This window comes from Nomascus leucogenys, chromosome 12 (assembly GCF_006542625.1).
Source record: "Nomascus leucogenys isolate Asia chromosome 12, Asia_NLE_v1, whole genome shotgun sequence".
Taxonomy (NCBI): domain Eukaryota; kingdom Metazoa; phylum Chordata; class Mammalia; order Primates; family Hylobatidae; genus Nomascus; species Nomascus leucogenys.
The window spans coordinates 22,628,126-22,649,686 of record NC_044392.1 but is presented as its reverse complement, the minus strand read 5'-3'; the positions used below and the strand labels follow the sequence as shown (position 1 = coordinate 22,649,686).

The 21,561-nt window shown below is 43.5% G+C and overlaps 1 protein-coding gene across 2 annotated transcripts in view; it reads right to left on the bottom strand.

The window, feature by feature from the left end:
• Window positions 1-732: 732 nt before the first annotated feature.
• The window catches only part of ABL2 (ABL proto-oncogene 2, non-receptor tyrosine kinase), a 125,737-nt gene continuing 104,908 nt past the window's right edge, over window positions 733-21,561 (bottom strand). For both annotated transcript variants that reach the window (XM_012511595.2, XM_012511593.2), the window contains 7 exons: window positions 21,033-21,117; window positions 19,412-19,589; window positions 18,176-18,360; window positions 15,727-15,879; window positions 13,510-13,599; window positions 11,389-11,562; window positions 733-10,539 (listed from right to left, as the gene is read on the bottom strand). In XM_012511595.2, the coding sequence (XP_012367049.1) occupies window positions 8,816-10,539; window positions 11,389-11,562; window positions 13,510-13,599; window positions 15,727-15,879; window positions 18,176-18,360; window positions 19,412-19,589; window positions 21,033-21,117 (2,589 nt within the window). In that variant the 3' untranslated portion in view covers window positions 733-8,815. The remainder of the gene's footprint in view (window positions 10,540-11,388; window positions 11,563-13,509; window positions 13,600-15,726; window positions 15,880-18,175; window positions 18,361-19,411; window positions 19,590-21,032; window positions 21,118-21,561) is intronic.

Genomic DNA, 21,561 nt, shown 5'->3' with positions numbered 1-21,561 from the left:
GTACGGTGGCTCACACCTGTAATCCCAGCACTTTGGGAGGCGGAGGCGGGTGGATCACGAGGTCAGGAGATCGAGACCATCCTGGTTAACATGGTGAAACCCCATCTCTACTAAAAATACAAACACTTAGCCAGGGGTGGTGGCGGGTGCCTGTAGTCCCAGCTGTTAGGGAGGCTGAGGCAGGAGAATGGTGTGAACCCAGGAGGCAGAGATTGCAGTGAGCCGAGAAGGCGCCACTGCACTCCAGCCTGGGCGACAGAGCAAGACTCAGTCTCAAAAAAAAAAAAAAAAAAAAGGCCGGGCGCAGTGGCTCACGCTTGTAATCCCAGCACTTTAGGAGGCCGAGGTGGGCGGATCACGAGGTCAGGAGATCGAGACCACGGTGAAACCCTGTCTCTACTAAAAATACAAAAAAAAAAAATTAGCCAGGCGTGGTGGCGGGCGCCTGTAGTCCCAGCTACTCGGAGAGGCTGAGGCAGGAAAATGGCGTGAACCCGGGAGGCGGAGCTTGCAGTGAGCCGAGATTGCGCCACTGCACTCCAGCCTGGGCGACAGAGCGAGACTCCGTCTCAAAAAAAAAAAAAAAAAAAGAATGTGCCAGAGGGATGCTTGGTAAAATCAGCTTCAGCTTCTTTACCTTATAGACATCTGTATTACGTACAGAGAAAGAAATGCTGCTTAGATTCCCTGTCAACAAAAATCATGACAGAAACACTCCAATCTCCAGCCTACTTTGCCAATAAAATATTGCAACCTTTATTTAAAACAAAACACAACTTGGCAAACCTTGTGAGAAGACAGAGAGAGCAGTCCCTTTCAAGGGCCTCATTTATTTACATCAAGTTTAACACTGTTAGCAGTTCACAGTCAGACAACAGACGGAGAGAATTAAATTAGAAAAACAACTGAAAATATATTACAATAACAATTAAGAACAAATACCTGACAACACTGGTAATGTGACCCACGATTGATGTGTTTTTAGTTAAATCCCACATTGTCTCACTATGTCCCCTTAGCAATGCATACAGTGCCCGATGCTCCAAACCTCACCCTCTGTGCACCACATACACACCTGCAGGGCGGGACCTTTGGTATAAACGTTCAACGAGTTTTAAAGAATCTGAATCCGCATGTTTTGGGACAAAGTTCTGTCAACCACCATGAAATGTTTAAACTTATTTTTCCTAAGCGAGCATAAAACTGGGGTTTGTCCAGTGACAGTCATTAGAGAATCAGACTGAAGAGAAGAAAAACTGCAGGGTCTGGGAGGAGATGGGGGTTCTGAGTATACGTCAACAGCTAAGTCAGCCTGTTCACAGTCAACACACCAACCACGCTACTGCTGTTCATCCAAGGAAAGATCTGAGTGATTCCTCTTTTACTTACTCCCCCTTTCTTCATGGGCACGACAGCAGTGCACGTGCACTTATGGACACAAACGCACACACACCAGTTATACAGATCTGAGATGAGAGGGTTTTCAAACGTATGCCCTAAAGAACCATCAACAAGTGTCTCATTGTTCTTTCTAGTTTCTGAATACTAATTGACAATTGGCCTAATCATGGTGATTTCTCAAGATCTCAAGAAATTCCTCTCAAAACATAATGGAGTCCAAGTGGCCACAGTGAAAAATTGCTGTCAAAATGGAGGAGAGCTGGTTTCTCTGGCCCTCATCTGCCAGAAACATCTCTGTCTCCTGGCCTTCTTGCCACTCACAATACCTGGTATGGCACTTCTGAATTGTGCAGAACAGTATCTGAGGTTTACTGTTGATGACCCTAAAGCATTCCCAGTCCTGCAAAACCTTCTGAAACAACAATTTGCATATTCTTTTTATTGTGTTATAATTGCTGAAAATTAAGTATATATATATATATGTGAAAATTTGAGCCTCATTCTCCAACTAAAGTTTATGGTGCCTAATTACATGATTTAAAACTCCCAATCTGAGATTCCGAAGCAAATCTAAGCAAGTTCCGACTACACAAACTCCTTGTATTTCCTTTCATAAAGCCTGCTAGCATTCGACAGTTTGCCTCCAGCGTGTCTTAAAAGGTTACTTAGCATGCTCGGAGACCTCAGCTTCTGAGAGTTCAGCTCAGTAGCCTGGAGTGACAGGTAGGACCCTGAAAATTTGCTAATGCGAGTACAATGATGAGCAAAGAATCTTCCAGAACAGACATAGATGACATGTATCACAATTCTGCTCCAGATATGGTGTGGTCTGAGGACAGTGCTGTGCCTGGCCTTTCCCCTTCAACATGCCAGAGTGAACAGGGCTTTGCTACTCTGCTCAGGTTAAAAGGTAAGATTTTTCTAGGGGAGGTAAACAATTTCAAAGTTAAGAGATGTACATGGGGATGAAGAAGTAAGTGCACTTGGAGGGAAGGGTCTGGCGAGACCTCGCCAGGTGGGCTTGAGAAATGCAGCAACTGCCAAGTGAACACTCTCAGGGAACCACTTCACGTGGGGGATTCTCACAGATGCAGGATCTGGCCACTGCCACCTGAGAAGCTCGTGTCTACCAGTTCTAGTTCAATAATCATGCAAAATCAACCCAGCTGACAAGTCTTTTCCTCTGTGAGACTCATGAAACCCATTTTTGAAAGCACAAATCTCCAAGGGTGGCCTCTCAGCAGTTTCTGCCATTCCAAGTCGGCTTTGAATCATGACCTGCCACAGGACTCCTTACCTGGGGACAAGTATGGGATCTTCTTATCTTGATCCCACAGGGTGAAGCCTTCCCTAATTTTCCATCCTTTGGATCTAGGATATTGAGTCAGAAATGAAGGTATCATCTTTTTTTTTTTTTTCTTAACGTGTCTCACTCTGTCACTTAGGCTGGAGTGCAGCGGCACAATCTCAGCTCACTGCAACCTCCGCCTCCTGGGTTCAAGCAATTCTGCCTCAGCCTCGGGAGTAGCTGGGATTACAGGCATGTACTACGCCCGGCTAATTTTTGTATTTTTAGTAGAGACGGGGTTTCACCATGTTGGCCAGGCTGGTCTCAAACTCCTGACCTCAAGTGATCCACCCATCTTGGTCTCCCAAAGTGCTGGGATTACAGGCATGAGCCACCGTGCCCAGCCAAAAGGTATCATCTTGTACATACTCAAGATAGAATACATACCTCAGAGAGGTGGCATGAAAAGCAGAAATTCATCCTTCTGGACACTGCAATAAACTTCCCAAAAGACAGGCTGGACTGAGTCACCGGGATGAGTGCTCCAGAGTAGGCTGCAGCTTGTCCCACAGCCCTGAATCCCACCCATGCTTCTCAGTAAGAGAGGAGCATAGGGAATGACAGTGAAGTTCAAATGAACGACAGTTGTGCTGAACAGAGCAAGTAACAATAACTAATACTACTGGCTTGCTGGAAAAAAGAAAAAAAAAAAGCAAGCTTTGCATTAGAATTTAAGTCTAGTAGTTGGAAAACCAGAACTCTATCCAAATGATATAGATATCTTGACTGTTAAGAGTTGGAGACGTTTCAGAAGTTCTCACATACTCCTACGGATCCCAGACTGAAGCAGGAATTTACAAAGGAAGTGAGCTACTACTGGCTTGATACAAGCTAAGACAGAGATACAAACCCCTGAAGCCTATCAATACTTAAGCCACAGACCCACCTACAAAAAGAGGATTGGTCATAGCAGATCCTTAGGGCACAGAGATAAACCCCAAATCCAGGTGGAACAATTTAATGCAAGATGATGAAACTCAAAAATCAAGAACAAAAATACAGATAACCCCGTCAACCCAATATGAACTCCTGGTAGGCGCACAGCCTGATAACAAGAATGACATCAGCAAAATTTGGAAGGGAGCAGAAGGGGTCATAATGAAATGTAGCTATAACTCAAAAGTGGCCACCAATGCAATTTACTTTTGAGTATTTTATAATAGGTGAATTAAATTCAGCTATTCTTTTTAGAAAAAGAAAAAAAAGATAGATGACAAATGTCAATGTCATTTATAACTGGTAGGAAATCCTAGAAAAGTAATTCCCAAAGTGCACTGGTTTTATGGCCATCCGCCTCCCCCTGTAAACCTAACTAAACTATGCAGGACATAGGTTAAAAAAGACACTGTCAACATCAACAGATAACAAGTCTGCTCCCACCACATTTAGGATAAATGGCCAAGCATATAGTGGACAAATGGAGAAGAGTAAGAAGGCCTCATCCTTCTTGAGTCAAGGTCCCTGGAAGAGCTTCTGTGTTCTGGAGTGAGTACACACTCTTACTTTTTAAAGATCGGAATTAAACCAAAAAGTTGGTCCCTAGTTTCCTGAAGTAATTCAGCTCTGAAGTACAACTTTAGCAAACACTTGCTATACCTGCTCATACTCGTTAAGCAGTTTCATATTTCTAAATGTGATAAATGACACAGGTGATTCTTATATATCTGCATTTTCAGGTCCCCCACAGGGTCCATCCACATTGAATCAACTGTCTTATCTTTTAAACAGACAATACTACAACCTTATAGTTATATTACAGTTGATATTTTCTCAAAGTGCTCTCATATACATTATCTCATAGTCATTAAAATAATGTGAACAATAAAGTTTTTTTTAAAGGAAAGGGAATGTAGGACTAACTAGGTTTTTTAAAAAACTCAAGTTGGTATTTCTTTACTACAAAGTGCACATTGCTGTGTTGCTGAGGTCTGTCCAAAAGAATGACCCCATGGAATTTTTTAAATGACTGAATTCTACTGAGTGCTTACTTGGCTCGTGCTCCCATTACTCCACATTCAAGCCCCTTAAGGTCAGAGTATTAGGAGCATGTGCTTTAGACAGTGTGCAGCACCACACAGGCTGATTGTCGGTCTGAGCCACTTTTTTGCAGTGTCTCACATGGCAGCAGGTATGGTGGAAAGACCCCACAACCGTAAAGTCAAGAGACTTGAATTCTAGCCTTGGCTCTGCCACTAATTAACCATTCTGAGACAATAGGCAAGTAACTTAACCATCTTCTGCTAGTTTCTTAATCTATAAAGAAAAGGGTTGGGGTACTGATAGTTTTCAGACAGCACTGGGTGTTTCAAACACCTGGCGAGATTACTGGAGAATACATGGCCGAGACCCCAGCCCACTGGGAATTCTGATCTGGAGTGGGGCTATTCCATCAGTTTTCTTGTTTGTTTTGTTTTGTTTTTTAACCCTAGGGGATTCTGCTGTGCATCCTTAGACTAGGTGTTAATAATAGTAGTAGTAGAACATTTATAGAGTGTGCTCATTGTGTGCCAGGCACTTGAGCTAAGTATCTTACAAATATCATCTCATTTAATCCTTACAACCCTGAGGTAGTTACTATTATTATCCCTGTTTTACAGTGAGGAAACTGAGGCTCCCAAGGTTAAATGACTTGCCTTTTAGACCGGCATTAGAGCCCAAACACTAAACCACTATCTATACTGCATCCTTTAAACTCAAAATCTCCATGACTTTAGTTAAATAAAAATGGGCAGTGCCTTAGCAAAGTCAGCATGCTTTATTACCTGGGAAATATTTTACTAGCCAACTTTCAGTTGAATCCTAAGAAACTTTCTATCTAATTTAAATCCTAAAATGCTGCTGGTAAAGGGTCTCCACTATAATGACCTCTATGTACAGAGGTCATCTAGAAAAACACTGAATGAATTTCTTAGGGCCAAATTTTTTAAGGCTAATCTCTGAAAATCATGATGGAAATCTACAGGAAAATATATACATTTAAATTTTACACAAAGCCTTTTAAGAAAATACTTTAGGTAAAGCACAATCAAGATGTATTCAACACAAATCACTGCATTTTAAAGTGGGAAATCTAAACTGAAGTAATATTATCTGTACATGAAAGGAATCAAGCAGTGGCAGCCCAAAGGCATGTATCCAGATATACAGCATAACCACTTTAGAAAACTGTCAACGCCTTGGGCGAGGGCCTTTGCTCACTGCTTTTAGAATAGTTAAAATTAAACTTCACTTTTCTAGAGGCAGTTTTCTCTGCTTTGGATTCAAACCTTTTAATTTACATAAGGGTCTGTGTTTAAGCTGGTCCTTTTCAAGTAGAAAAAGGAAAAACCTAAATTATGCTTGTTTAGTAAGTTGACAGTGCCTCTTTAACCTGAACCTTGAGCCCTCAACCCCTGAAGTTACATAATTCAAGCATCATGTGGACGGGGTGTGCTCCAATAGTCAATGCCACTCTTGACAGTGTTGACAAAAATCAATTCCATTTATATATTGTGCACCCACTGTAGGCAAGACAGCTAGGTGCTGCCCCTGAGTAAGACACAGCCCCCACTCCCTACCCTTCAGATTGTTGTTGGGCAAGAAAACTAGGGAGCCTAAATCCTAAATACACTCAGTAGTGTTTCTCCAAGGCTTAGTTCCAGAACTCTCAAGGGAAAATAGAGCCCTTGCTTAAAAAACAAAAAAACCCTGAAAAACAATTACAATCCCTTAACTTGCATCCCACAACAGGGATAAACCTAAAAAGCAGCATAATAATATTCTAAAGTTTTAGCTTTCCCATCCTCGACCTTAAAAGGCTAACTGCTAAAACGAGTTCTTCAAGTTTATGGACATGTATGATGAGCGAGAATGGCAGGAAAGAAGGTGGGAGAAGGACTGCTGGTTTTTACATCTGAGTTCTCTTCCATCTACTAGGAGGAGATGAACCCGATCACTAGCTGCCTGTGCTGCAACTGCAGGTGACATACTGTGGGGATCACCCAACACCTGCCAGGAATGCCCAGCACCGCGTGTCTCCTCTGATCCTCTTAACCTGGGCCTCCTTTGGAGCAGCAATGGTTAAGAATCAAGGTTTCCTTTCTTTCCAATGAAAACTCAATTTTGTTCTTGGTCAAAAATGCCAAACTCTATTCAAAACATAGTTTCCCCCTTAGTATTCTAGCCCAATTCATATAATCTCAACAATTCTTAATTTCATTAATATTTTCTACTCAGCAAATAAGATAATGGAAAACCATTCAGCATAACAACACTGCACTAAAAGAGCTTTCCAGAGAGGCTCTCCAAGGGATAGCTGCATACTTACTTGCAACACCCTTGAGAACATGTACTATTACCTTAATTGAATAGATTAAGAGATGAGGCTGTGGTTTGACAGTGTATCAATGACAGAGCCAGGAAGAAAACTCACTGCTCAATGTTGAATTCCTATCTTCCTAAGCTAATATTCCTTTGAGAGAATAAAATAAAAATACATGTGTATTGAGCTCTCCTTGGGGAGGATGGGGGAAGTATTCATAAAGCTTTAAAAAGAGAATGAAGCAGTAACTGGAATTAGACCCGATATCAAGAACATTAACAATACCTAACTCATTAGATTCACTTCCATGCCATCCTAATTTCCACAATTATAACTAAGTAGGGAAGGAAAAGGCCTATTTTTCAAGGGCAAAACATATTTAAGGATTAAGTCATTAGGTTCCCAGGGTCTACCTAGTGCTCCCTGAAAATGACTACTCCTTCAATTATGCATTCTTAAAATAGAAGTGAAATGACAAAATAAATAAAGAATATTCCCAATAAGATCTGTACAAATAAGCACAATGATTGGGTGGGGGGGGGTAGGGAGGAATATGTGAGAGAAAAAAGCATGTGAGAATAATGTGGGGGTGATTCACTTCAAATTCATAGAGAGGAGAATGCCTCTCCCTATTCTCTACCTAGATTGGGCTTAAGGTGATAAGGGAGGGGAAAGGTACAGAGAAACAGCCATTAGGACCAAGCCAGCTTTTCCTCTCAGTCACACACAGGAAACTGGGTTTCAAGAAAAGACCATCTCCCTGGTATTTTAGTTGATAAAGAAAAATACACAGCTGCTCAAGTCTTTGGCCAGTATGTCAGTATGCAGGGGAACTGTATCAGAACAGGATTCATTCCTTTGTGAGAACCTGTAGGGACTACTATTTTCAAAATCAACACTGGTTAATGCTCTGAATGCTACCAGGAATAAAGGAAGACAGCCTGCCCAGCAAAAGACAGAGAAGAACCACTAGGGAGACCCCTGTACTTATGGTTTACAGATAGCCACCAACAGGCAGGAAGCTGATCCTGGTCCATTATGAAATAATATACCAGACTGGGAGAAGTGACTTCTGCTCATCTGTGTAAGATTTTGGAGAAGGTTTTCAATCTCTCCGATTCAACTTTCCAGCATTCTTTACTTCCTGCACTGATACACCAGCGGAAAACAGGACAGAGGCATTCAGATAGGGCCATATTTCCCAGTTTTATGTTGTAGCACTCTGATTTGCAGTTCTTATTACAGCAGCAATGGCCTTGTGGAAGCAAGGCTAACAGCTGCTTCCAACAGCCCTGAACAAAAATTTCTCTTGGTACATTTCCAGCTTTCTTTTCTTCTGTCTCACCAAATTCATTAGGTAAATTGGAGCATAATCACCATTAGTACCTACCAGAGCCCCAGATCTGGGTGCAGCTGCTGCGGTCTTGCTGAGAGCAGCCCTGCCTAGCACCTCCCAGCATTCCAGGTAGGGATGGGCTGCATTGCCCTCCTTATGACATACACATGTTCCCTATTTTCCAGTGCAGTTTCCAACCCTGTCCACTACTGCCTTGCCCCCACTTAATTTACCTCTCCTATACTTATGTGGTTTGCTTTTTATTTTTGAGATGAAACTGTAAACGTTGAGAACTCAGGGATCTGAGGTACTTCACATAAACACACTCAAGTATGAGTCTTTCATTTTCTGAAAACAAGAACACAGGAAAACAAGTCCCTTTCCCTCTCCCCTCAGAAATGTGTGCATTTTCCCACCAGGCTAACAGTGGCTACCTCTGCACCACATCACTGATTTCCTGTACACATGACAGTAAGTTATTAAGGACAGGGTTTGTCCCGGGCACACCAGCAGCTGCTGAAGAAACCTGTAGCTCCTGCAGGCTGAGTTCCAGTTTGCTCACAGCCTCTCGGAAGGCAAATTTGTTGCGAGTTTGAGGGATGCAGTCCACATAGCCTGAGCAGTAGTCAAGCAGCTGGTGTCCAGTGTCTACCAGCTGGCTGTTGGGCACAGGTTCCGTGATTGCACTGGACAGTAGGTCAGCACATTCCAGCAGGGCCTCTTTGCTGATTTTGTCTGCTGAGATTTTCTCAGCGGCTTGTTTGGTTTTTCTCAGAGCCACTTTAGTACCTGCTGTGCCGTTGGCCATTTTGGCTGGCGAGATGGAACATGTGGGCAGAGGCACTTGAGGTGGAGGCATCACTGGCCTCCCAGCTTTCCCACTGATGGGCACTGTGCCCGGAGCTGCCTTCTTTCCTCCTTCCTGTGTTTCTGACGTGGACTGTCCTGCAGTTAGGGCAGTCGGCTCTTCTGTAGGGTCTGTGCAGATGGACGGATGCTGCAGTAGTCTCATCACTGGTGGTGGGGGTGGGGCACACTTTGGTTTTACCCGTCGGGGTCGGTCCTTGTCTCCAGAGGATGTGACCTGATGCTCGGATAAGAGCTTGAATTTATTCCCCTGAGAGTCTGTGCCAATGAGCTGCACGTCAGCTGGAGTGTGTTTCAGAGTGGGTGAGATAAGGACTGGCACTTTGTGGTTGTGAGTGGTTGGGAGGATGGGGGCAGCCTTGGCTGGAGAAGGCCAGCCCGGCTGCTCTCCATCCTCTGGAACTCCAGCCATCCCAAGTCGTGCCCCACCATTCTTCTCTTTGCCCTTGGGGGCAGCTGCCACTCCAGCCACTCCCACCCCTGGAGAGTCCTTCTCTGTAATGGCTAGATCCCCAGAGGGTGTTCTGAGAGGAAGAGCTGTGGCTCCTCTGGGCAATAACTTGGCTTTTGGTCTGTCCCTGCTTGGAGCAGCACTTTCCTCTGATTTTTTTGGAAGCATGTCATTGGCCCTGTCCACGTTCTCTTCTGGCTGAGAAGAGGTGGACACTGTCCTTTCCAGCTGCAGTTTGGACCTCTGGCAGTTCCTGGGAAGGGTCATTGCCATCCTATCCTGCTCTGGAAGCCCTGAGGACATGGAAGATGTAGAGTTTGACCTTGGAAAAGGCTTGGAAGTGTCATCACTGGCTGTGGGTTTACCTGCTCGTAAGCCCAGTGTCTTTTTGATTAAGCGTGGTGTAAAGAAGCCTGTGATGCCAGACCACCCACCCCCAGCAGTGCCACTGCCCCCACCCCCACCACTGTCATCATTACAGAGGTTCCTCTGTGCAAAGCTCCCCCCATAGCACTTGGGTGGCACCAGATTCGCCTCTTGCTGGGCAGGAGTGAAAGAGAACCCATCAGCATGCTGTAGAGAAGCAACAGATGAGAAGTTACCCGTGAGTTCGTATTTCTTATGGGGCTGATTCTCCATTTCTCGGAAGGAGCTGCTGCGTTTGGGGGGTGTAGGAGCATTTCTCTTTTTCATGAAGGAGCTGAAGAAGCCCCCCTTCCTATCCCTGGTGAAGCATGTCTCTTTGGCATCTTCCAAGAGGCTGCTGGGTGACTTGTCTCTTTGCTTTCGAGGCAGTGCTGGGGATCCACTGGAGGCCTGTGCACCTCTGATGAACCCTGATGAGAAATGGCCGATCAGTAAATTAAAAGACAAGAAGTGAATCTATTAATGTGAGTTATCAAGGCTGCATTATGAGTTTTGTCAGCATTTATCAAATGTCAGGTGTCGGCAGGACTCAGAGGCAAATAATAAATACATTACCATTTCACAGTGACTGGTGTTCCAAATGTGATGTGAGTTAAAAATGGGGGAAGATAGGGGGCCGGGCACGGTGGCTCATGCCTGTAATCCCAGCACTTTGGGAGGCCGAGGCGGGAAAATCAGGAGGTCAGGAGATCAAGACCATCCTGGCTAACATGACGAAACCCCATCACTACTAAAAATACAAAAAATTAGCTGGGCATGGTGGCGGGCGCCTGTAGTCCCAGCTACTCAGGAAGCTGAGGCAGGAGAATGGCGTGAACCCGGGAGGTGGAGCTGGCAGTGAGCCGAGATCGCACCACTGTACTCCAGCCTGGGCGACACAGTGAGACTCCATCTCAAAAAAAAAAAAAAAAAAAAAAAAAAAAAAAAAATGGGGGAGGAGATAACCTGCTGGTTATTACCTCAACACTCATCCTTTCTTTAAAAACCACTGTGCAACCTCTTCTCCTCTATCAGGTTCAGCGAAGTTTTTGACAGAACTGTAAAGATGATACCTACTTGGGAACTCAGAGGTAAGGAGATGAAACTGGAGCCAGAGTTGTATGTTGGATGGATAGCCAAGGGCTTCATGGGTGGGTAAAAGAGATGCCACGTTTTCCTCAGGGAGGACGGGCATGAAAGTGGACATAAAAGCCTCATACCCCATGCTTCTTTAAACAAGGCAGTTTCTATTTTGATTCTACCTGCTAAAGAACCCATACCTGGTGCTAAACTGGAAGCAGAATTTTCTGTGGCATCTTGTGCCCCTTCAATATTCTCCTTGTTCTCTACCTGTTTCTTCAGTGTCCGAGTCTTGGAAGGAAGTATAGGTAGCCGGGGCAGGTACGGAACAACAGATGATGAGGAGGCGGCTCTCCCAAGCTCCTCAGCTACCTCTGTAAGGAAGACAAGGGGACCGATACAAAGAACAATTTCATAGCAGAAAAAGGGAGTTCTTTTCAGAAAAGGCACACAACTGAGAAAGAACTGGCAAACAGAGTACTAAAATACATACACGGAATCATAAAGTATGTACTCTTTTGTCTGGCTTCTTTCGACCAGTATCATGTCTGTAGGTTTGTCCACGCTGCTGCATGTGGCAGGGGTTCTCATTGCTGTGTAACATGCCAACTTGTGAATATACCATAATCCACCTGTTCTCCTCCTGATGGATGTTTAGGTTGTTTCCAGTTTGGAGTTACTATGAATACGTTGCTAGCATCATCCTGCTATGTCTTTTGGTTCACAATGTTATGCATATCTGATTGGCACAATGTAGGAGAACTGGTGGATCACAGGGTATATGTGCATTCAGGTTTATTAGGCCCTGCCAACCTGTCCCCAAATGGCGATACTATTTTGCATGAAAGCTGTGGTTACTCTGCATGCTTGCTAAAATTTGATGTTATTATTTTTTTGTGTTTTTTTTTTTCTTGCAGATGGAGTCTCACCCTGTTGCCCAGGCTGGAGTGCAATGGCGTGATCTCCACACACTGCAACCTCTGCCTCCCATGTTCAAACGATTCTCCCGTCTCAGCCTCCCAAATAGCTGGGATTACAGGAGCCCACCACCATACCCAGCTATTCTTTGTATTTTTAGGAGAGATGGGGTTTCACCATGTTGGCCAGGCTGGTCTCAAACTCCGGAACTTGTGATCCGCCCGCCTCAGCCTCCCGAAGTGCTGGGATTACAGGTGTGAGCCACAGTGCCCAGTCTTTTTTTTTTTTTTTTTTTGACAGGGAGTCTTGCTCTGTCGCCCAGGCTAAAGTGCAGAGGTGTGATCTCAGCTCACTGCAACCTCTGTCTCCCGGGTTGAAGTGATTCTCCTGCCTCAGCCTCCCGAGTAGCTGGGATTACAGGCGCCCACCATCACGCCTGGCTAGTTTTTGTATTTTTAGTAGAGATGGGGTTTCACCATGTTGGCCACGCTAGTCTCCAACTGCTGACCTCAAGTGATCCACCTACCTAGGCCTCCCAAAGTGCTGGGATTACAGGCGTGAGCCACCATGCCTGGCCAGCCTGATTTTAATTTTAGCCTTTCTGGTAGGCTGTGGATTGGTATCTCATTGTGGTTTTATTTTGTATTTCTCTATGATGAATAATGTTAAATATGGTTATTGGACATCTGGATATCCTCGTTTACTAAGTTAAAGTTAACCTTTAACTCCTTTCCATGTCAATATATCCAAGAAGGCTGGGCGCTGTGGCTCACACATGTAATCCCAGCACTTTGGGAGGCCAAGGTGGGTGGATCACTTAAGGTTAGGAGTTCGAGACCAGCCTGGCCAACATGGCGAAATCCCATCTCTACTAAAAATAACAAAAATTAGCCAGGTGTGGTAGCAGCTGCCTGCAATCCCAGCCACTCAGGAGGCTGAGGCACAAGAATCGCTTGAACTTGGGAGGTGGAGGTTGCAGTGAGCTGACATCGCACCACTGCACTCCAGCCTGGGTGACAGAGTGAGACTCTGTCTCAAAAAAAAAAAAAAAAGTATATATATATGAATATCATTTTAAATATTCGGCTATATGGTTGTAATAATTTACAGGCCACCAGATATTTAAGTTGTTCATAATTTCTCACTATTATAAACTATACTCTGATGCAATGTCCTTGTAGTTAAAAGTTAAAAACATAATTCCAATTTTATGAGACACAAAGATGCACTGAAAATAGCAAAAAAAGCAACACAGCAATAGTAAAGGTCAAAATTTAATTCAATATCATGAAACAGAGTCCCAAACTACAAAAGTTGATCATTTTTGAAATGTAATTACCATTATCCCCACCACCACCGCTACCCAGAATTAGTCACCAACAGTAAATCCAACAGATTCTCACCTTCAGAAATGCTGGAGTCATGGAACATGGTTTCAAAAGCTTGGTGTGTTTCAGCAAAAGAGGGCCTATCGGCAGGGCTCCACTTCCAGCCTATGTAACAGAAGAAGAAAATATTAAAAACTCTGCAGAAATTCAATATCCAGTGGTATATCTAATAATGGGTTCTACGCATCATGACATACACTTACTAAAGTACAGTTACAGCATGTTCACAATGATAGCAACATAGCCACTTCTCAGCTCTAGACTCAGACGTATAATGAACCCACTCTCTAAATTCCTTTTTTGTTTGAGACAGTTTTGTTACCCAGGCTGGAGTGCAGTGCCATGATCTTGACTTGATGCAGCCTTGACCTCCTGGGTTCAAACAATCCTCCTGCCTCAGCTCTCCAAGTAGCTGGAACTATGGGTGTGCAACACCACGCCCGGCTTTTTTTTTTTTTTTTTTTTTTGAGACGGAGTCTCACTCTGTCACCCAGGCTGGAGTGCAGTGGCACGATCTTGGTTCACTGCAACCTCCGCCTCCTGGGTTCAAGTGATTCTCCAGCCTCAGCCTCCCGATTTGCTGGGGCTACAGGCACATGCCACCACGTCTGGCTACTTTTTGTATTTTTAGTAGAGACAGGGGTTTCGCCATGTTGGCCATGCTGGTCTTGAACTCCTGACCTCAGGTGATCCACCCGCCTCAGCCTCCCAAAGTGCTGGGATTACAGGTGTAAGCCACTGCGCCCAGCCAAAGTGAGCACACACAGCGATCTCAAGCTACTGTATTTTTTATGTAGATGGGATTTTGCCACATTGCTCAGGTTGCTTTTGAACTCCTGAGCTCAAGCAATCTGCTCACTTTGGCCTCCCAAACTGCTAGAATTACAGGTGTGAGCCACCGCACCTGGCCATGAACCCACTTTCTAAGGCTGGTGCTTCAATTTAGCCTCAGCTCCTATTCCCTCTAATAAAAGGATGAGGAGAAACAGGGAGATGGTTTAGAAAATGGCAAGCTTTCTTCCACTTGAAAATAAAAGAAGTAAAACCTGTCTTCAAACTCAGCCTAACCATATAAATAATCAACTGTATATATTCAGAAATATAAAAGGATATCAAAAAGGAGGATCTCAGAGTTCATTTTTGGCAAAGTGCAACAGAGAACGTCAATGTTCAATGAGGAAACAACACAGACTTATGTTCAAACACAACTGCAATTGGGACCAGGCCCGGTGGCCCACATCTTTATTCCCAGCATTTTGGGAGACTGAGGTGGGCAGATCACTTGAGACCAGGAGTTCGAGACCAGCCTGGCCAACATGGTGAAACCTTGTCTCTACTAAAAATACAAAAATTAGGCCAGGCGTGGTGGCTCACACCTGTAATCCCAGCACTTTGGGAGGCTAAGGTGGGCGCATCACTTGAGGTTAGGAGTTCGAGACCAGCCTGACCAACATGGCAAAACCCCATCTCTACCAAAAATACAAAAATTAGCCAGGCATGGTGGCGGGTGCCTGTAATCCCAGCTACTTGGGAGGCTGAGGCAGGAGAATCGCTTGAACTTGGGGGACGGAGGTTGCAAAGATTATGCCACTGCACTCCAGCATGGGCAACATAGTGAGAGTCCGTCTCAAAAAAAAAAAAAAAAATTAGCTGGGCATGGTGTGCGTGCCTGTGGTTCCAGCTACTCAGGGGCTGAGGCACGAAAATCACTTGAACCCAGGAGGTAGAGGTTTCAGTGAGCCGAAATCGCGTCACTGCACTCCAGCCTGGGCAACAGAGCAAGAGTGTTTGAAAAACAACAAAAACAAACAAACAAACAAAACCCTGCAATTTAATCCACTATTCACTTTCCTACTTTTTCATCTGCAAGCAATTGGATGCTTCTTTTATCTACCACAGAGGTTATTCTTATGCATTCTTTAGCAATCATTTTTATCTAGTTGAAAACAGCCCTCCCCACCTTAATCTCTAACCTCAATTTCTTATCTTATTAAATATGCAAATGTCTCTGAGAAACTGGGTCAATATTTGGGCCATAACAACTATGCTTAGGATTCCAGTAAGATTCAATAGTATATGATACGACAACTGGCTGATCAATGATAAACTCTTTAAATGTTATGAGGCTGGATTCAATCTAACAACACTGAGAGGAGAAATGTTTCTAATTTTGTTAACTATTCTGAACTGCTAGCTTATGCCTTCAAAATTAAAACATGCAAAAATACTCACATGCTCTCATAAGTTCATAAACCTTAGGGGGGCAACCCTCAGGCTGTTCCATTCGATATCCTTTTTCTAGTAGGTCATAGACCTGAGACAGGTCAATACCTGGATATGGTGACATTCCATAGGTAGCAATTTCCCACAACAGTACCCCAAAAGCTGCATAAGGAATTTAAAAAAGCACTTAGTGTTTCTTCTCCGATTATTTATTTTACATAATTAGGTGATTCTCTTTCATATTTTAGGTAACATTCACACACTGTTACAACAACATTAATATATAATATACTCTTTTATCAATTCTTACAGCATGACTTGTCCTTCTAAAATATTTGCAACAGGAATGCTGCAGATAATCAAGACAGTTTTATTTAAATTTCCCAATTTTTATTTAGATTTCCTTTACTATACGAGGGAAAATAAACTATGACCATTTAAGAAGTCTGAGACATAATCCAACTATTCTTAGAAAAGTTTTTGATATACGGTAGTCACCCCTTATCCATGGTTTCACTTCCCACAGTTTCAGCTACTCACAGTCAACCAAGGTCCAAAAATATTAAATAGAAAATTCCAGAAATAAACAATTCTAAAGTTTTAAATTGCATGCTGCCCTGAGTTGCATGATGAACTCTCAAGCCATGCTTCTCCTTCCCGCCTCGCACATAGATCATCCTTTAACTCAACATATCCACACCGTAGATGCTACCCACCCCTTAGTCACTGAGAAGACCTCTCGGTTATCAGATCAAAAAAAGATTATATATCCAGGGCTCGACACTATCCTTGGTTTCAAGCATCCAAGGGGGGTCTTAGAATGTATTCTCTTGAGGATAAAGGAGAACCACTGTATCTAATAAGTATAACGGTTTTAAAGTCAGCTAATATAAGAGGAATAAAATAAAAACAGATTCATTTAAAATCAGACAAAATTCAGAGCAGAAAAAAATTTGTTTGATTTTGTCACAGTTATTTGAGTTTGAGATTTCTAGTAGAAAATGACTTAGAATCCTATGACTATTTCTATTGGTCCACAATCCCAAATTTCCAGATTGTTCAGTCTACTAAGCTTCAACCAAATCATATTACTTCTCAGAGCAGTAGAAACCAGATCAGTTAGGACAAATTCTAGAGAAACCTCATCACACTTCCCTTGAAAAAAAAAAAAAAAAAGCTCTGTGTCACAGTACTCTGCAAATGAGTGATAAAACCTCATGTGAGGCCATGCGCAGTGGCTCACGCCTGTAACCCCAACACTTTGGGAGGCCAAGGCAGGTGGATCATTTGAGATCAGCAGTTCGAGACCAGCCTGGCCAACATGATGAAACCTCATCTCTACTACTATGACAAAAATTAGCCGGGCATGGTGATGCATGCCTGTAGTCCCAACAACTCTGGAGGCTGAGGCAGGAGAATCGCTTGAACCCGGGAGATGGAGGTTGCAGTGAGCTGAGATTGTGCCACTGCACTCCAGCCTGGACAACAGAGCAAGACTCTGTCTCAAAAATAAAAACAAAAAACCTAACGTAGAAATAGGATGCTTTACAGAGAGAGGATCACCAGCACTCCAATGCAATAAGAGATCTAGACTGTGAGCTCTCTGAAGGCAGGGACTTTCTTTTTTAAAACTTTCTTCTTTTTTTTTTTTTTTTTTTTTTGTTTGAGACAGAGTTTTGTTCTTGTTGCGCAGGGTGGATGGAGTACAATGGTGTGATCTCGGCTCACCACAACCTCCAGCTCCCGGGTTCAAGTGATTCTCCTGCCTCAGCCTCCCGGGTAGCTGGGATTACATGGTGTGCCACCACGACCCGGCTAATTTTTGTATTTTTAGTAGAGATGGGGTTTCACCATGTTGGTCAGGCTGGTCTCAAACTCCTGACCTCAGGTGGTCCACCTGCCTCAGCCTCCCAAAGTGCTGGGATTACAGGCATGAGCCACCGTGCCTGGCCCTAAACTCTCTTCTTTATACTTTTTTTTTTAGACAGAGTCTCGCTCTATTGCCCAGGCTGGAGTGCAGTGGTGCCATCTTGGCTCACTGCAATCTCTGTCCCCCAGGCTCAAGCAATTCCCCTGCCTCAGCCTTCAGCCTCCTGAACAGCTGGGATTACTGGCGCATGCCACCATGCCTGGCTAATTTTTGTAGTTAGTAGAGACAGGAGTTCACCATGTTGGCCAGGCTGGTCTCGAACTCTTGACCTCAAGTGATCCACCCATCTCGGCCCAAAGTGCTGTAATTACAAACGTGAGCTACCACACCATGCCTATACATCTGTTTATGCAAGTTCTTAACACAGTCCTGGCAGATAGGAGGTATTTAACAAATGCTTGCTGAATAACTGAAGAAGAATGGCAGGTAAAGGTAGAGGATACTGAACATCATAAGAGAAGCTCTAAAGAATCAAGGCATTTATAAAAAAAAATAAAATGACACAGAAAAAATCCCTTTCAACCTTACCCCAGACGTCAGATTTAATTGAGAAGGTATTGTAGGCAAGACTCTCTGGTGCTGTCCATTTAATAGGAAATTTGGCTCCAGCATGAGCAGTGTAAGTGTCTCCAGTCATCAATCTACTTAAGCCAAAGTCAGCCACTTTTACCACATGGTTTTCTCCCACTAGGCAGTTACGAGCTGCAAGATCTCTGTGGGAAAGAGAACCCTAATGTGATTCCATTCAGATGGTGAGGAAAATGGTCATGAACACTCTATTCTTGATTATTTGTGTTACAGGCAGAGTTAAGTAAGTGCTGACAAATATGGTAGTATTTTCTGATAATCACTAACACCTTAGAAAGCCACCAATGATATGTCACTGTAGAGCACTCATCAAGAAGCAGAATAAAGCAGGCTTTATAAAATGGGTCCCTATTTATAAGTACACTGGGATAGGTAAGCAATAGATGCTTTTCTACAAGGCTAGTTATTTACTAAGGCAGAAAACTATTTTAAAAATTCAGCCACTAGGCCAGGTGTGGTGGCTCATGCCTGTAATCCTAGCACTTTGGGAGGCCAAGGTGGGTGCATCTCCTGAGCTCAAGAGTTCAGGACCAGCCGGGGCAACATGGCGAAACCCAGTCTACAAAAAAAAAAAAAACATAAAAAAACACTTAGCCGGGCATGGTGGCACATTCCTGTAATCCCAGCTACTCGGGAGGCTGAGGCGGGAGGATGGCTTGAGCCCAGGAGGCTGAGGGTGCAGTAAGCTAAGATCGCATCACTGCATTCCAGCCTGGGCGATGGAGCCAGCCTGTCTTAAGAAGGAAAAAAAAAATGCCACTAGATGGTGAAAAAGGATCTTGGATACAGTGCTGGGCAAAATAAAGAGAGCTCTCTGGCCAGGCATGGTGGCTCACACCTATAATCCCAGCACTTTGGAAGGCTAAGATGGGAAGATCACTTGCGGCCAGTAGTTTGAGACCAGCCTGGTCAACATAGCAAGACCCCATCACTATTGTAATTTTTTTTTTTTTTAAAGAGAGTTCTCAGGTTTGAGAATAGCAAAGGCCCCTTATTAATACTTTAATCAGAGTACAGTAGGTTTACAAGTTAGAAGTGACATTATAATGGGCCTGTGAAATACAAAATTACTTTCTTGAATCATCCAAAATTTTCTGGGAAGGTTCTCACATTCTTCCTTTTATCTGCATGTCAAGCAGGATGGCTTCGTGGTTAGTCAGAGTAAGTTTTACACACCTATGGATGAAATTCTTCTTCTCTAAGTACTCCATTGCAGAAGAAATCTGAGTGGCCATGTAGAGCAGCACAACTGCAGTCACCTCTTCTCGGTTGCATTCTCGGAGGTAATCCAGCAAATTCCCGTATGGCATGTATTCAGTCACAATGTAAAATGGTGGCTCCAAAGTACACACACCTGAAAGTTGAAGAATAATGCTTGTTTTTATTAGCATACATTCAAACACTCCAAACCACTTTGGCCAAGAATAATTTGACAATTTTTCAAGTCTAGTTTGGCAGTAATCTTTTCCCTTCTTACCACCACGTTCTCTGAAATTAGCAAAAACTAAGAAGCTGGTTTATAAGGGAGTCTTTGCTTTCACTCTATTGTTCTCTGGGAATTCATATGCCTCTGAGTATTTGTCTGTTTGAGCAAAAGCAGAGTTACTTGTATTAATTCTATGAGGGGCCAAGAAAACCAACATGTCTAGAGTTTTATACATGGCCCATGATTCTCCTCCTCAACTGCCCGCTAACAATACTTATTCAAAAGTAATAGCAATTGTGCACATGCTGAAGACTATGTGAGCCCCACCTGCAATACTGCTTTGTAAAATGATTTTCATCATTTCTATAATCAAGGATTTCACTGATATATGGCAGATTCCTTATAAAAAACCAACAAGAGGCCGGGTGCAGTGGCTCACACCTGTAATCCTAGCACTTTGGGAAGCTGAGGCAGGCAGATCGCCTGAGACCAGCCGTTCAAGACTTGACTGGCCAACATAGCAAAACTCTGTCTCTACTACAAAAATTAGCTGGGTGTGGTGATGCACGTTGAGGCATGAGAATAGCTTGAACCTGGGAGGCAGAGGTTGCAGTGAGCCAGGATCATGCCACTGCACTCCAGCCAGGGTGACAGAGCAAAACTCTGTATTTAAAAAAGAAAAACAAAAACAAAAAAAACCCACAACAAAAAACACCCCCCACCCTCACCTCCCCAAAAAACAAACAAACCTGGCCCTATTTTAAAAAAGGAAAAGGGCTTAGTAAAAGAGTTCTTTGTGACCTGAACAGTGAAAAGCCAATCTAACATAATACAGCATTTCCTGCTTGTATTGGTAAACTGATGGGTGTGGTCACAGTTTTTAATTTGCTTCTTTTCAACAGTCCTTTGTTTAATGTCTCTTTATTTTGCAAAAACATTTCATGAGTTTTTGGTTCAGTACCATTTTGAACACTTCTGAACTTTGAATCTGGGGCAATTAGTACAAACTGAGCAGTTTTATATACTAAAATCAATCCAGGCCACTGTTTCTTGGGCTATTTTTAAACACAGAACCTACTGATTAAAATAACTATTTATTGAAGTGGATTCAAACCTGCAGCTTCCACCATGGTGACTGAAAAGAAAGGTGCAGGGGGGGAAAAAAGGCCAGGCATGGTAGCTCATGCCTGTAATCCCAACATATTGAAAGGCCCAGGCGGGAGTATCACTTCAACAGCAGCCTGGACAACAGAGCGAGACCCTGTCTCTATATTTAAAAAGAAAAAAAAAAAAAGCATTTGGAGATAACAAGGGGTTATTAAACGGCAAGCATTTTTGGAGGAAATCTATGGTTCCGGCAAGGTTCCTCACCTAAAAGTTGTACCAGATTAGGATGCTTGATTTCCTTCATTACTGCAGCTTCTTTCAGGAATTCTTCTACCTCCATGGTATCTTCCTAGAAAAAGGGAAAGGTAAGAAAGAAGAAAACGAGAGGGACAAACCCCCAACTTAAAATCATTTGATTCATCTCACAATCCTAAAGCTTCAGCTTTAAAAGTAAAAAGAAGTATCTTTTGAATATTTTAGCATATTACAAGAAATTATTATTATTTTAATTTTTTTTTTTTTTTTGAGACAGGGTCTCACTCTGTTACCCAGGTTGGGGTGAAGTGGTGTGATCTCACTGCAACCTCTGCCTCCTGGGCTCAAGCGATTCTCCTGGCTCAGCCTCCCAAGTAGCTGGGATTACAGGCATGCACCACCATGCCTGGCTACTTTTTGTATTTTTAGTAAAGACACGGTTTTGCCATGTTGGCCAGGATGCTCTCCTGACCTCAGGTGATCCGCCCGCCTGGGCTTCCCAAATTGCTGGGATTACAGGCGTGAGCCACCACGCCCA